General features: G+C 32.9%; 1 protein-coding gene across 3 annotated transcripts in view; it reads left to right on the top strand.

Annotated features, from left to right (window-relative positions):
• The window catches only part of edil3a (EGF-like repeats and discoidin I-like domains 3a), a 326,360-nt gene that overhangs the window by 167,627 nt on the left and 141,844 nt on the right, over positions 1-16,889 (top strand). For all 3 annotated transcript variants that reach the window (XM_005165251.6, XM_005165250.6, XM_001332580.10), the window contains one exon: positions 11,590-11,703. In XM_005165251.6, coding sequence (XP_005165308.1) covers positions 11,590-11,703 — 114 coding nt within the window. The remainder of the gene's footprint in view (positions 1-11,589; positions 11,704-16,889) is intronic.

The raw sequence follows: 16,889 nt of genomic DNA, 5'->3' as shown, positions 1-16,889 counted from the left end.
AATGAACCGCCAACTTATCCAGCAAGTTTTACGCAGCGGATGCCCTTCCAGCCGCAACCCATCTCTGGGAAATATCCACACACACACTCATACACTACGGACAATTTAGCTTACCCAATTCACCTGTATCACATGTCTTTGGACTGTGGGGGAAACCGGAGCACCCGGAGGAAACCCACGCGAAGGCAGGGAGAACATGCAAACTCCACACAGTAACGCCAACTGAGCCGAGGTTCAAACCAGCGACCCAGCGACCTTCTTTCTGTGAGGCGACAGCACTGCAACAATGTTTTTTATTTATTATTATTATTATTATTATTATTATTTTTATTATTATTATTATTATTATTATTATTATTTTTATTATTATTATTATTATTATTATTATTATTAATATTTTTAAGTTTGGTGTCTTTTTCTAGAATTATCCAACATTAGAATATTTTCTATATACATGTAGAATTTAATATGCACATGTAGTATAATGGTTGTTCGTCAGGTCAGCTTTGACCCACCACTATGAAACCATTTGTACACCAAAATAAATGTAGAAGTAAAGTACTGGCACACACATGCACACTCCAACATTAAATACACCCTTGACCCAACCCCATAATATGTTTAACATACTTCAACATTGTTAACCTAAATTGGTAACAGTAGCATAATTTACGGCAACAGAAATGCCATGGGGGCAGCACGGTGGCGCAGTGAGTATAGAAATATCGCCTCACAGCAAGAAGGTCACTGGTTTGAGCCTCGGCTGGGTCAGATGGTATTTCTGTGTGAAGTTTGCATGTTCCCCCAGTGTTTGTGTGGGTTTCCTTCGGGTGCTCCAGTTTCACGAGTCCAAAGGCATGCGCTATAGGTGAATTGGGTAGTTGATGTGTGTAAATGAGTATGTATGGATGGTTCCCAGTGATAGGTTGCAGCTGAATATGCTATATAAGTTGGCGGTTCATTACCCTTTGGTGACCCCAGATTATAAGGCGAAAAGAAAATGAATGATGAATAAGGAGAAATGACATGGTATTGTAAAACATTGTTTTAATATTTATGGACACACTTTATTCTTAAATAAATAAAAAAGTGAATTGTAAACAATATTTTTTATATTATTATTATATATTATTATTATTGTTTTTATCATTAAATATTGTTGTAGAATTTTTAGAATTCGTATAAATACAAACAAATTACATATTGCCTAGATCAGTGGTACCCAAAGTGGGGGATGGGACCCTCTGGGGTGTCGTGGGACAATGAGGAGGGGTTGCTTGTCGATTTCCAAAAGTTCCAAATTCATTTGATTAAATAATTAGAATTACCATATTTTATCTTTAATCTACTGAAGAACAAAATAGTAGTTAATAATAACATTGTTAATAAACATAAAAAAAGCATTTAAGTAAAAAGCCATCAGCCATTTTTTGTAACCCCTGGGGTGATCATGTCACAGGGTCACAGGCTGAAAAGTTTGCGAACCCTTGGCCTAGATAAAAGTAAAATTAAATATATTTATTTTATTTTAATGACTAATTAATGATCAATTAACAATCAAGAAATCATGATTTTGGAAATATTAGACACTTTAATAAAAACATCAGATTGTTATGGAATGCATTCAATGAAAATAAGATAGCATATTTTTTACATAATTAAAAATGTACCAATTATATTAAAGTAAAAAAAAGAAAAACATGGTGACTTTGGACACCAAATATACCTGCAATTATAGAATCACTCGCATACCTTCTAAGTGGCACCATAAATAGAGCACGGGTCTTTGGCAAACAATGCACCTGAAATTCCACCTGATCATCCATCTACTTGTCTCTAATGGTGTGGACACAATGGAACAAAAAGCAGGAGTTCTTCCAATAAAGAAGGAGCCGAGATGGTTCTTTCATTACGTGCCCACTGCAGGTGCAAGGTGTAATTGTAGCAAATTATAGTGAATGTGCAGTGCAAAGCGCAGTGCGGCACACCATCAGTGCAGCGAACGCCTCCACGTTCTACTCCACCATAAAGCTTTCAATGCGTTTGTCTGAAAAAGAAGGTAGCATAATTTGCTTTTTTTTTCTTTCTTTCTTTTTTTTCATATTGAAAGGTTAAACGCATATATTGTCTGGTCGCAGAACACATATGCCATGATCTGAATTTAAGTAAATGCACAGAGATCTTTATCCACTCAACTTTGAAGCTTTAACTTAAAAACACTCATTACTAGTCTATTAAGCCTGAAATGGCTTTATAGCTGCATTTTCTTGTTGTTTAGCAGGAGGTTTTTTATCTGGTGTGTCACTCAGACATGCTTACAGTACTGTGGAGGAACAGTTTTCTTGAATAGTGTCATTAAGCATTAGAATGCATTGACTGTATTCATGATGGTAAAATATCCCATTATGGTGGTACTGATGGTTACATTACCATGGGCTCTATTTTAACAATCTAGGTGCAAAGTCTAAAGCACATAGCGCAAAATCATCCGAATGTATTTATTTTTTGCTATTTTAAGGACAGAAAAATACACTCTGCTCCCTGTTGCGTGGTCTAGCAGGATTGTGTGTATTTTCTTAATGAGTTATGGGGGTGTTTTGAGCATAATGTGCAATAGACCAATCAGAGTCTCATCTCCCATTCCTTTCAAGAGTTAGTTGCGTCGCGTCATGGTTCATTTGCTATTTACATGGCGAACTTTAAGTTGAAAAGCTGAACACTTCGCTAGCGAGAAAACAGTTAAACAGACCAACTGCAGTAAGGATAAAGAATGAGCCTCCTCCATTAGGCCTCTTTCTTTTTACTTTGCTTTTGCTCTTTACTCCTTTACATTTGTGGAGTAAGGAAACGGTGTTGTACACACTGCACTGAAGACATCCATTAGTTAACATATCTAATTTAATTTTTTTAGCACAAGTATTTGCTTCAAAACTGTTTCTAAATTCAGTTTTAAATTCCAGCAAACTAATAAATGAACAATAATAACAAAGTGTGGTCAAAAAACGGAGTTACATCCAAACACAATTATATATATATATATATATATATATATATATATATATATATATATATATATATATATATATATATATATATATATATATATATATATATATATATATATATATATATATATATAATTATTTTTCGTATGTAAAGATATTTGTGTATTGCTGTACTGTGTGATAAGTAATGTGTAAGCGTTTAGACCTGCATAACTAATGCAGTCTTCGCTGGAATTTAGACCAGGTTTTAGTTGGTCAATGGCGCAGTCTATTTTAGTTCCTCAATATAGCAACATGTCAACAATCCACCTTAGCACACCTCATATTTAGACCGGAACACCCATGATTAAAATGGATTTGATACATAGCACAAAACATGAAAATTACTGTTGCGCTGGTCTGAAAATAGCCAAAAATTGTGTCAACCACGTCTTGCCTTATTGTGCCAGGTGTATGATAGGGCCCTACGTGTTCTCTTATTTATGACATTAGCCTACAATATAATTTATTATTATTATTATTGTTACCATTATTATTATTATTATTATTATTATTATTATTATTATTATTATTATTATTATTATTATTATCATCATCATCATCATCATCATCATCATCATCATCATCATCATCATTATTATTATTATTATTATTATTATTATTATTATTATTATTATTATTATTATTAATATTTTGTGATATGAATGTACAATTTATTAATTTAAGCCATTAATAAATGAAAGGCATTATTTATTTGTTTAGGCCATTGTCCAGAAAAACAAAAAGGAACAAAAATGCACTTACTGGGATAGAGAGGGATTTTATTTATTTTTGTTTTGTTATTTATTTAATTTTTTAATTTAAATATGTTTTTTGCAGTTATATTAAACACTCAGAAGTGAGATCAAAACATAAACAACCCTGAAATCAGACTGTAATGATGCAATGGGAAACCATTAAATAAATGTTTGACACGTCATACTGTGAATAAGATGTTACACACTCAAGAACAAGGGTTCAGCAATGTTCTTCACTTGGTGCTCACATTTCTAAAAATATGCAGTCTTCATGTTTAAACGTTCATACTTGTTTGTATTTCATGTTTCTTATGTCATTTGTTTTCACTCAGTTTAATTACACTCTTTTCTGTCTGTAGTAGACAGAACTCTCATCTATAAAGATCTAATTCCTCAAGATATGACCCCTTAAATGAATCAACAGATTTGTGGAATATAAAAAGCAAACATTAACACATAGTTTTGATTTATAAGTAGCTATTAACTTAATGATAATTTGCCTTTGTCATTGCCAGCAGTGTGCTCTCAGGTCTGTGTTTGTCAAGTTAATGATCGTTAATGAGAGCGTTAAGCCTCTCTCACTTGAATTAATTAAAACATAATCCTAGTGATTGTGACAATCTCCTGCTATGACGATGGCACTATGTCTGACAAGGGCTTGTTTCAGCACCCATGCTAATAAAGCACTTGTTCAGAGAGGGGTGCTTAGAGCATACTTTTCTCATTTGAAGTTGCGTAGTCATTAAGATGTGTGAAGTAATGAAGGAGTTGTTGTGATTTTTATTTTGTTCCATAATAAGTGAGACTGAGTTTGTGTGTTTACAATAAAATTACAATGCAAATAAAAAGTCTATAGTATGCAAAAGGGATTTGATTTTTATTGCCCACTTATTCTCTTTTGAAAAATACTGTTTCTTTGGGAATTACTTCAAATAAAGTGAGTAAGGTGCCTGTAAACAAATAGCTGCTGTTACTAAAATCAGTCAAATAGAAGCCCATATATAATTTGCAGGCTCATTGCCATTGAATTTCTTTTTTTTTTTTTCAAAGGAGATATTAATCAAAGGCCAAAATCTAGATCAGAAAATATATAGGGATTTAGGGATTTGTTTAACATGTACATTCAGTTTTTCAAAAATAGGAGCAGGATTTCACGTCTTAGATTATAAGATAAGTTTAGCAAATCAAGGCTGATGTTGAATAAGCTTATCCTCCAGACATCAAAGATTAGTCCTTCAGCTCCATGGTGACTGCTTTTAAAAGTTTTTACTTTTAAGAATTAAGGATTCCCGTTAAGACTTATTTCAGTTTTGCCATGACAACCTTTGTAGACATTTTGTATAATAATGAAAATGTATATATGGCAATGTTGTGTTTAGTCTTGGCGGCATGCTGCTCTGCTGCTGCTTTGATTAAGGCTGCAGAGCAAGTACAGACACTTGGTACTGCAAATGTATTTGCATACATGCTGTCTGAGAATATGACACACGGATGTTAAATACATAACATTCATGTAACCCCTGTAGCAGGTCTATACACAGGTGGAGCAGGGGTGGAGGAAGTTATGCAAAAATGTGATGCAGTTTGATATACAAAAAACACAAAATATTTAAATGTTGAGCAGTGTGTCGAGGAGCTGGCTTGAGCAGGAGATGTCAAAGGACTTAACATGTGCTGGACTATATGTGCCTGGGCTACCTTTCAGAACTGCTTTATTCTAGTGTGCTAGACTATGTGTGTCTGGGCTACCTTGCAGGACTGCTTTGCACATGTGTGTTAGACTTGTGTGTAACTGGGTCACCTTTCAAAACTGCTTTATACTAGCGTGCTAGTCTATGTGTATCTGGGCTACCTTACAGAACTGCTCTACACTTGTGTACTAGACTAAATGTGCCTGGGCTACCTTGCAGAACTTTATTGCACTAGGTTTATAATAGTGTGCCAGCATATGTTTGCCTTGGGTACTTTGCAGACCGGCTTAACACTAAGGGCCTACTCACACTATGCTGTCCGAATGGTGCCCAGACCCGTTTCCCGGATCGTTTAAGAAGTGTGAATGCGCTGAATCGGGCTCAGGGACGGTTCACTTGGCCGGCCCTGGCCCGGTTGGAAGAGATGTGCCTGAGCTTGGTTCACTTGGCGCGTTTTGCACTCACACACAAGCATAGCGCGCCAAAGCCCGAAACTGAAAGCGAGAAGTGATGTGTTGTGTGTGTATATATATATATATATATATATATATATATATATATATATATATATATATATATATATATACAGTTGAAGTCAGAATTATTAGCCCCCTTTTGATTTTTATTGATTTTTTTATTTTCTTTTTTAAATATTTCCCAAATGATGTTTAACAGAGCAATGACATTTTTTACAGTATGTCTGATAATATTTTTTCTTCTGGAGAAAGTCTTATTTGTTTTATTTCGGCTAGAATAAAAGTAGTTATTAATTTTTTTAAAAACATTTTTGGGACAAAATTATTAGCCCCTTTAAGCTAATTCTTTTTTTGATAGTCTACAGAACAAACCATCATCATACAATAATTTGACTAATTACCCTAACCTGCCTAGTGCACCTTGTTACCCTAGTTAAGCCTTTAAATGTCACTTTAAGCTGTATAGAAGTGTCTTGAAAAATTTCAAGTAAAATATTATTTACTGTCATCATGACAAAGACAAAATAAATCTGTTATTAGAAATAAGTTTTTAAAACTATTATGCTTAGAAATGTGCTGAAACAATCTTCCCTCCATTAAACAGAAATTGGGGAAAAAAATAAACAGGGGCGCTAATAATGCAGGGGGCTAATAATTCTGACTTCAACTGTATATATATATATATATATATATATATATATATATATATATATATATATATATATATATATATATATATATATATATATAAGTTTGTGTACATGTAATCAACCATTGTTGTGGCTGCTACATGATGTAGGGTGTTGACAATAACATGTAACAACATTCATACTTCCTTGTATAGACAAAAATGTAAGAGTTTAGTTTTAAGAACTATCCATTGTGTCACCTAGTTTAAAAACATAATGCAGGTTCAGGCTCCCAATATGCTCAAATTACTGGATACAATACAACATATTTACATGTACTGCTTAAAATATGTAATGTATTCATTATATTCAAAAACTGTTCAAAAACAAAAACAAAAACAAAAACAAAACAAAAAATCAGTGGATAGTTTGGCAGTTATTCCTGGCATACAATGTGCAAAAAAAGTTTAAGTTTCTATCACTTTGCGACCCCATGAGTCACAGAAGCAAATGTCACAAGATTAGACAATCTGACAAAAATGGAAGAAAACAAGTTATATATTGAAGAACATTGGGTTCCAAACAACACTAAAACCTGCTGAGTTCTATTCTGTAGACAAAACCTCTTAGAAAAAGACAATATCTCAGTATCTGCTTCTTTTGTTTTCTTAAGACAAAATAAAATATATCAGGCTTTATAGCGACATAAGATTTAGTTTCTTAAGTGAACAATTTTTTTTTTAACATTCAAAAAAGTTACACTTTCTAACTTTATTGTTTGGCCAGACTCTCGTCTCTTGGCGTTTGGTCTTTAGAAAGAAGAGGTCTTCGCTAGACCACACGGCTAGATTATTATGGCTGCTCTTTCTCAGAAAGCCTCTGTCTATATCCTGTTAGTCAAACCACAGGGGAATAAAGACAGAGGTGAGCTTTTCATCAGGTTAATTTGTGGTGAAACCTCAGGATGATGGTTTGAATTTCAATCTCTCTCTTCTGTGTGTGCGCTGCAGTCGATGCTAAAGTGATGACCCCCTCACTGGTGAACTCGCTATGTCTTTAAACAGATCCCTGACCTGCCTTTTCCTGTATAGATTTCAGTTTTCCTTCAGTAGCAGGCTATACTGCATCTCAATGTTCAAACAATCCGAGGGGCTCATGCTGTAGAGGTCTGGAAATGTCAATGTAAACATGTCTTACTAAATTAAAATGCTGTGTTTTCAACAAAACTTAAAGCTTGTGTTGTGTTTTACATTTATTTACATTGACATTTACATTTATATGGATTTTCTTGGCAGGTGTTTTCTGTAAGTATAAATTGTGTCACTTAACAGGAAGATAAATGTACAATTTTTTTTTTTTTTTTTTTTTTGAACACTCCCATTGTGGATTCTAACCTTAGGTTGCTCTAATGGTCTTGTTTTAAAGTATACTTTATGAATAGAAATGTACAATATGAAGAAAGGTATGGAATTTACAATTAAGCAATTCTAGCTTGGGGAATTTTCCAATCCCATAATCCACTTCTGTTTTATAGAGTAGGATTAAAACGTGTTTGTTTGCATGTTTGTTTGTATACTTTATTGTCCCTCAAGGGGAAATACTCACAAAGAACAGTAATACAAGTTAGTTGTCATTTCTGTATGGAGTTTGCATGTTCTCCCAGTGTTCGCGTGAGTTTCCTCCGGGTGCTTTTCCCCACAAGTCAAAAGACATGCATGCGCTATAGGGGAATTGGGTTAGCTAAATTGTCTGTAGTGTATGTGTGTATGTCCTGGTCATCCAGATTGGGGATTGAGTTTTGGGCTAACAACCCACCTTGTAAAAAATTAGATGTTACGGAACATCTAATTTCTTCACAACAACATCTTTCAACATCTGTTTGATATAAACGGTCATGGTATTAAATAGGTAACATATTTATAATGTATCTATTTATCTATCTATGTATTTATTTATTTAAATTATTTATTTATTTATTTATTTGCATTTATGAATAAATAAATGGAATGTTGACATGATGTTACTTTTTCACTGTCACACATGACAAAAATGAATATAAATAGCACTGACATAATTAAAATACCGTACGTCTTCCTTGGACCTCTTGTTATAAAATCTCCTTTATTACAGTTGTTTACATTGCATTCATATTAAAAATGCTCCTAAAGCATTGTTCAATAAATTACAATTCTTATAAATTTAAAAGAAAGTCCTCAAATCAATTTAACAAATGTCTACAATATATATATATATATATATATATATATATATATATATATATATATATATATATATATATATATATATATATAGTAAATTGTACATTTTTTTCATCAATCTATATTTTTGTAAAAACATAGAAACAAGATGCATTTCGTCACTGAAATCCACATCTTCTGGTGTGACAGTTTACGCTGATTTTAATTCCACAGAAAACTGTTATTTATTATTAGTTAAAAGCATTCGTTCAAGACCATGTAAGTGAAGCTCCAATTATAAAACTGTAACTTTAAAATTTCGTTTTGTTGTCCTTTGATTTGACCCTCCATTTATTGAAAATGTTCAACAAGTCATGGACAAAGAAGTGTCCAACATGAAGAGAAATGGCTCTCATGCTATTTTATATTATTAAGAGTTTATATTATTAAGTGAATTTATGTTTTCACATAATAAGGTGTATTTTTATTAGCTTTATTAACAGCTAAAAACAGATCCGCTTAATAATTATAATTTACCAAATCCACGTCATATACACTGTAAAAAATAATAATAAAACATGGACTCAATTTAAAATTGTAAGGTAACTTGCAGCAGAGCTGTTTTGAGTTGTATCAACTTTCAACCCAAGTACTGCACTTGACTCAATTTAAGTTGAGTCAACTCAAAAGAGCTCTACAGCAAGTTCCTTTACAATTTTGAGTTGAGTCAACTTTTTTTTACAATGTAGTTTCAACGTAATTTCTCAGAAATCGCATGTAACGGGAAAAAAATACTAATAAAAATTAAAAATAATTGTTCAAAACTAGGAACCTAGTCACTGCGTCATGGTGTTGCAGTGGGTAGCACGATTGCCTCACAGCAAGAATGTCGCTGGTTCAAGCCCCGGCTGGGTCAGTTGACATTTCTGTGTGGAGTCTGTATTTTCTCCCCATGCTGGCGTGGGTTTCCTCTCGGTGCTCTGGTTTCCCCCATTATTATTAATTATTTAATTGTTTATTAAAAATAATTTAATCCACTTAAAAAAAAAAAAAAAAAAAAAAAAACACGCTGTCAACATTAACCCAGACATGCGGAAAAGGTTCAGTCACGTTCTCTCTTTTAGTCCTCCCACCCCCAAAACACATATGGAAATTTGTGATTGGCTGTACCTTTTCCTGCTATCATGTGAGAGGCGGTGGCTGCTTTCAGATAAGCAGCACCAAATGCAATGGAGTGTTTTATTCCCATGTGAGAATAAGGTGTGTTAGTTGCGGTTGGGTGAAACACACACGTGTGCAAAAAAGGCAGTAAAAAAGGTGGACATAAGTAGCTTTTTTCAACGAAAGTGTAAGTCAAATAAATACAAGTTCACTACTGAATGAGCCCATCATAATAATGTCGTTAATGCTTGTGTTTTCTCCCCACTTTAACGCATAGTCTAACATTACAGCAAACTTAAGTATAGGCTAATCTGTAAATAATAGGCCCTGAAAACTAACTGCAGAATAAACAGCTGAAGTATATGATTCCCGCCAGTTCTCCTAATCTTTCAGAGTAGCATGTCAAATTTCAGTTGAAACATTTTGTCGGAAAAAATGCAGCCTGTATATAGGCATAATACTGATATATGAGACATGTTTCATTTACACTATGGCTAAAATTAACTGAAGCCATTAATAAACTCCCTCTTTATCAGCTAATAAACATTATTTTAACATTACACTAGCAGGCTTGTAGCCAGCTTATTGAAATGGTGGCTATTGTTTTTCTGAAAAACTGAAGCTTTTTGCAGTTATTTGTCTGATTTCTATTTAATTATAAGGTATAAATATTGCATATTTATATTATTAACAATTTAAAAACTTTTTTTTTTTTTTTTTTGCTGTATTATCTTGTCGGATGGTTATAATAACCACACTTTCTGATGCGCCAAAAATATTTTCAACCATTTTGTCAAATTGCTTACCATACTATTTTAATATTTTAGGTGTTTATTTTTAAAATGTGCATTTAAAATGTAAGTTTTGTATCGCAGTTTTATAAATAATGACAATTTTGAATAAAAATATGAAAAGATTCTTGTTTTTAAAAATATAAATTTATTATCGTCTATCAATTTTATTTATTTTTTTTTTTTGAAATCTTATAAAATTTGTTTTAAATGAAACACTGAAGCCTATAATAACAAACTGGCCAGAACATTTTTTCAGAGTTTGGCTATTCGAATAATAGGAAAAATTCCAAAATAATAACAATCTAACTTTTTTTTTTTTTTTTTTTTTTTTGAACCACCAGATCCCATCCTGGCTACGGGCCTGAATATAATATAATATATATATATATATATATATATATATATATATATATATATATATATATATATATATATATATATATATATATATATATATATATATATATATACCCTTGTTTGATTCAGCCGTCCCCACCAATGTCAAGTGCAAACCTACGCCCTTGTTTATACTGTGCAGATGAGTGAAAGTGAGCAAAAGTGAGCATTTCACTTTCCATTTGATGACCTTCATTAAGCTTTCTTTTTTAGGTGTTTTATTCATCAAGGACATATTAGTAAGAAGGTGTTAATACTCACCATTTTTAATAATTTGATTACATGGCTGCGGTGTTCTTCTAAGCTGAAATAAAAAAAACATGTATTGAATAACAAACATTATAAACCCAGTAAATGACCTCTGCATTTAATTGTGAGAAGTTCCAGTAATTACCTTTTAAGTTTAATATAAATTATTCCATTTCCCTTTTTTTCCATACAGATGTTAATGAATGCGAACGAAGCCCCTGCAGAAACGGCGGGATCTGCACAGATCTGGTTGCGAACTATTCCTGTGAATGCCCGGGGGAATATATGGGAAGAAATTGCCAGTACAGTAAGTACAAGTTCTTGTTTTTTTAAGGATTCTTCCTTCCCTGTTCCATTTCTTCTCCCTCAGTCCATCCAGAGGGCTTCATATTAAGTGAGTTTTTGTGACAGTTCAGAGCATCTGTTTCACCGGGTCCATGGAGAAGCATGCTAGAGCAGCGCAGAACAGACAGTTGGGTCCACATACACAAGACACATTGTTTCGTGAATAGAGACAGGCACAGTGGGTGTGGCGACAGGCGTTGGAGAGGGATCTATTGAATTAAAATCTACATGAACTATTTTGAAAATTGGAGAACTAGTGTTACATAATTAAAACGGATGAGATGTTTATTTTTTTTTCAAACCTGATGTTCATTACTTCGACTCAGAAACATCAGTAAATCTCTTAGTCCTCTAGAATATTTTCTTGAATGAATATGTAAACATGTGCCTATATCAAAAAAAGAAGAAAATCCGAGCAGCAGAATATGGTAGTCTGTCAAGTATTTTAGGCATTAATCGGATTCTGTTCACACTCATTTCATTTATTTTGACAAGCGTGTTCTGTAACTGATCTCACACCCATACATTTTCAGGACAACCGTGAAGCCCTGCTGTGTGAGCTAGTTATCTGTCATGTCTCACTGTGAAAGAGACACACACACATGTCAAGTGTTCCAGGTTTTCGTGTGAGGTTTCAGAAACTTAGAAAAATGTAGAGTGTTGGAAAGTTTATGAATGTGCTTGCATTCGTTGTTTCATTAGCTTCATGCCAAACTGAAAATGATGTATTTGGAATTAATGTTATTTTGCTTAATGTTGACACACAAATGCATACAAAAGCAGGCGTGAATGAATGCATGCATACACACACACACACACACACACGTTTGATTTTGCAACATTTACCAAACATCCAAAACAATGTGCACGTGATACTATTTTTATCGGAAAACATATAAAGTCCTGATAATGCTTCAAATGGAGTCAAAACTGTGCCAGATGTTCCTTCATCACACACATAACTGAAGAATAACTGCTAGGACACTGATATCAGATGTTTCTGACATTGGAATCTTCATTTGTAATGGGTCATATCATAAATATGAAGAGAAAACATGACACAGTGTCCTGTTTTTGGTTTGTGTAGATGTCTTTGGTCCAAGTTGCATTCATATTTCAGTTGAACTGAACCCGAGTTTGGAAGAGGACCTAAATAGTGTTTTCATGGGTCTCTGACTGCTTGTCTGATGGCCACCATAGTTTGTGTGACAGTTCAAAACTTACATGAAATGGGAGAAATGGGACCAAACAGGGCAGATTTGTAAGAAACTGTAGTACAGATTTATTTATTTATTTATTTATTTATTTATTTATTTATTTATTGAATGAATGATACAGGGAGTTGGTTGGGACGAATGCCTTTGAAAAGATATTGTCATTTCCAATTTTACGCAACTTTTTGTTTCTTTGTTTAATGGAGGAGCTACAAAAAAGTCAACTTACATGAAATGTTTCATATGAATCAGATTTTTAAAATGTAAATACTGCCACTTGACAGATAGTGCAAACTCAACTAGTGCATTTCGCATTGATCTCCATCATGTTATAAATGGGATTGTTTATGTTTTTACTGTAAAAAGATGATTATAAAACGTTAAAATGATACTGCACAATTAATATGTTTTAAAGCAATGTTTTTTAATTTTTTTTTTTTAAATATTAGCTAATATATTATAGGAAATTACACTAATTTAATGTAATATGGTTTGATATATTCAACCACGGCCCACAGCCCTCAATCAATTTTGGTTTTTGGCCCTTTATAAAAAAAGTTTGGGCACCCTTGATTTAGAACATGAATAGGGTATATGCAAAAGGACTTTTAATTTGTCAGTAACCTGGGTCAACCACTGCCAGTGATCTGTATGCCGTTACAAAATCAAAGCGTTTAAGGTTTTATTTCTTTAAAAATTTATATAAATTTGGGTCTGAGAAAGTACTAAAAGCACTGCATTAAATGACATTTTCCCACTCATATCTTTAAAATATGAACATTCATTTTACCCCAGCATATTCAATGGAGCTTCTGCGCTAGCCTGCTAATCCTCTATTTACCTGATTATATTTTAATTACATTACAACATTGACGCTGTTAAAGAAATCATAAAAATGGAAAAAAAGTTGCATTAACTGTTCACCAGAAGTTTATCAGTGGAAAGAAACACTATCTTTGCAAGTTACCGTTAACTAAGTTGCCATTAGCAGATATAATGTCCATTACTCAATTAAAAGTCTGCTCTTTCTGGCTTTTGTACTGTAGATATAATTATTATTATTTTTTTTAATCCAGAGATGGTAAACTATTTCATAATATTTTTAACAGCACCTCCTATCATTTAATAGTGTTGAAGGTGTTGTTCCATAACCGAAAATAAAATCGTGTGAATTGTGTAGAAAGTGGCACTGGTGAAAAGACGGCGATGACTTGGAGACAGTTGAGTGGATGAGACGGCTCTCGATTTGTCACACACACCTCACACTATGCAGCTGGAATCAAATGCCATTTAACCTTCCTTCTCTCTTCAGTAGTCAACACTGATACACCAGGCTGATATTTTAACATAAGCTTTATGAAAGGACTCAAACACTTTGATTTAGGTATGATCAAACGCTTTGATGAAACAGTATTTCATCACCTTTCATCACCATTTTAGATGTATTATGTAAATCATTTATATTGCTGCTGCTGTTTTCTGAATAAATGGCCAGTGAGACCAAGAGAAAGATGCAGGCAGATGGAGTGTGACTGAATAACACACACAGCGAGAGAGAAAGAGAGAGAGATGGAGAGAGGGTGTCATTTGTTCATAGTAGACATGTCTTATCGCAATGCATCAAAAGGGATATTAGTTTTCTCTGAGTTATTTGAGATATCACAAGACATTTATTAAACAGAGACAAACACCTCTATCATCTTCAGTTTTCACAGTTATTGCTTTAACCACCAGCAATTTTAATCATCTTCTAGAATAGGTGTGAAAAGAAATCTGTCTATGTAATGCTATGATTTGGTGTGTGTGTGTGTGTGTGTGTGTGTATATACATTATATAGTGTATGAATTATCTTCATTTGCACTCTTTTTTTAAAAATATGGAACTTAATTAAATTAAATGTGAGCCATTTGATTAACAAGGTTATCATTTAATTAATCCAATTGAATGTTTTCATCAATTGACAGCCTCGACAACTGCACAAATGCAGGCAGTCATATTATAAAAAAAAAAAATAAAAAAAATGTAAGAATATTCTTACAAAGCAAGCGCTGGGAGATGTGTCACAACCTTCCTAGAATGAGTTTGACCAAAGCCCTGTCAGAAAGCCTTCACTCACGTCTTCCCACACTGCTAAAATCGATTGCCGCTAAATTCCTCCAGTCGTTTGACTGACAGTCTCACTCTATTCATTTCACCTTTTTGTCATGTTGAATCACTGCCACCTCCTTTGCTTTATTATGTGTGGCAAGCTGGCACACTGCAAGTCATTTGCATGTGGAAAGTTAAAGGTTCCTCTCTCTCTCTCTCTCTCTCTCTCTCTCTCTCTCTCTCTCTTTTTATATTAGGAATACACTTACTTAAATTGAACTATTTTTTGACAGTAACAATTATATGACACAAATGCACATATTTAGTAAATGGAAACTACACTGGCCTTAAAACAAAAAGTATATTACTGCAAAAGTTTGGTAAATAATTAATAAAAATAATGTAATTAGTTTATCATTCATTCATTCATTCATTCATTCATTCATTCATTCATTCATTCATTCATTCATTCATTCATTCATTCATTCATTCATTCATTCATTCATTCATTCAATTTTCTTTCAGCTTAGTCCCTTTATTCATCAGAGGTTCATAGATTGACTGGTAAAACAAACAATTCTTTACCACAACGGACCAATACATTGACTGCAATGCTGCTGTCGCTGCACCAATCCGCACCATGGCCTCGGACTTGAAGGTGCTGTTTCTCATCCCACCAGCATCAAACTTGGCAGCAAACCACCCCAGTGCTTGCTGAAGGTCCATGTTCAATGAGGCCAACAGAACAGTTGTTGTGGTTGTTGTTATTGCCTCTTCTTGACATTTGATTTGAACTGAAATGTCTGTAGTGTCTTACGTACTGCACACAGGGCATAGCCTGGTATAAGTTTCTGATGGTATGATAACCTTGGATAGAAGTGTCACAGTTTCACTTTTTAAATATCTGGGTAAAAAAAGAAAAAAAAAAAAAAAACCTTTGTAACACTTTTTTGATGGTCCATTTGATTATTAGTTGACTGTCTGATTAATATCTGCTGATACTGTTCCTTTAAAATACTGGTTCTTTTTTCCCAAAAAATTACTTTTGCTGTTAAATGCCTAATTTTCTATTTAATTACGAGATTTATATACCTAATTTGAATGATATTTTAAGCACCATTTTTAGCTGGATTAACTAGTTGGATGGTCATCATAACCACACTTTTTGATGTACCAAAAAATATTTACTATAGATTTGGAATAAAGAAATGTGAAAAAAATAAAATAAAATAAATAAATAAATAAATAAATAAATAAATAAATAAATAAATAAATATATTTTTTTCCTTCACATTCATTCAAAAAATTCATTAAATTTTCCTCAGCCAGAATTTGGCGATTTCTATATACAGTTGAAGTCAGAAATATTAGCCCCCTTCAATTTTTTTTTCTTCTTTTTTAATTTTTTTCCAAATGATGTTTAACAAAGCAAAGGAATTTTAACAGTATGTTTGATAATATTTTTTTTTTCTTCTGGAGAAAGTCTTATTTGTTTTATTTCGGCTAGAATAAAAGCAGTATTGAATTTTTTATGAACCATTTTAGGGACAAAATTATTAGCCCTTTTAAGCTATATTTTTTTCTCAATAATCTACAGAACAAACCACTGTTATACAATAACTTGCCTAATCCCCCTAACCTGCCTAGTTAACTTAATTAACCTAGTTAAGACTTTAAATGTCACTTTAAGCTGTATAGAAGTGTCTCGAAAAATATCTAGTAAAATATTATTTACAGTCATTATGGTAAAGATAAAATAAATCAGTTATTAGAAATGAGTTATTAAAACTATTATGTTTAGAAATGTGTTGAAAGTAAAAATAGTATTTAAATCCATTTTCACAC

The sequence above is a fragment of the Danio rerio genome, chromosome 5 (assembly GCF_049306965.1).
Source record: "Danio rerio strain Tuebingen ecotype United States chromosome 5, GRCz12tu, whole genome shotgun sequence".
In the NCBI taxonomy this organism is placed as follows: Eukaryota; Metazoa; Chordata; class Actinopteri; order Cypriniformes; family Danionidae; genus Danio; species Danio rerio.
The sequence above is the reverse complement of the archived record's forward strand: the minus strand, read 5'-3'. Positions and strand labels throughout refer to the sequence as shown.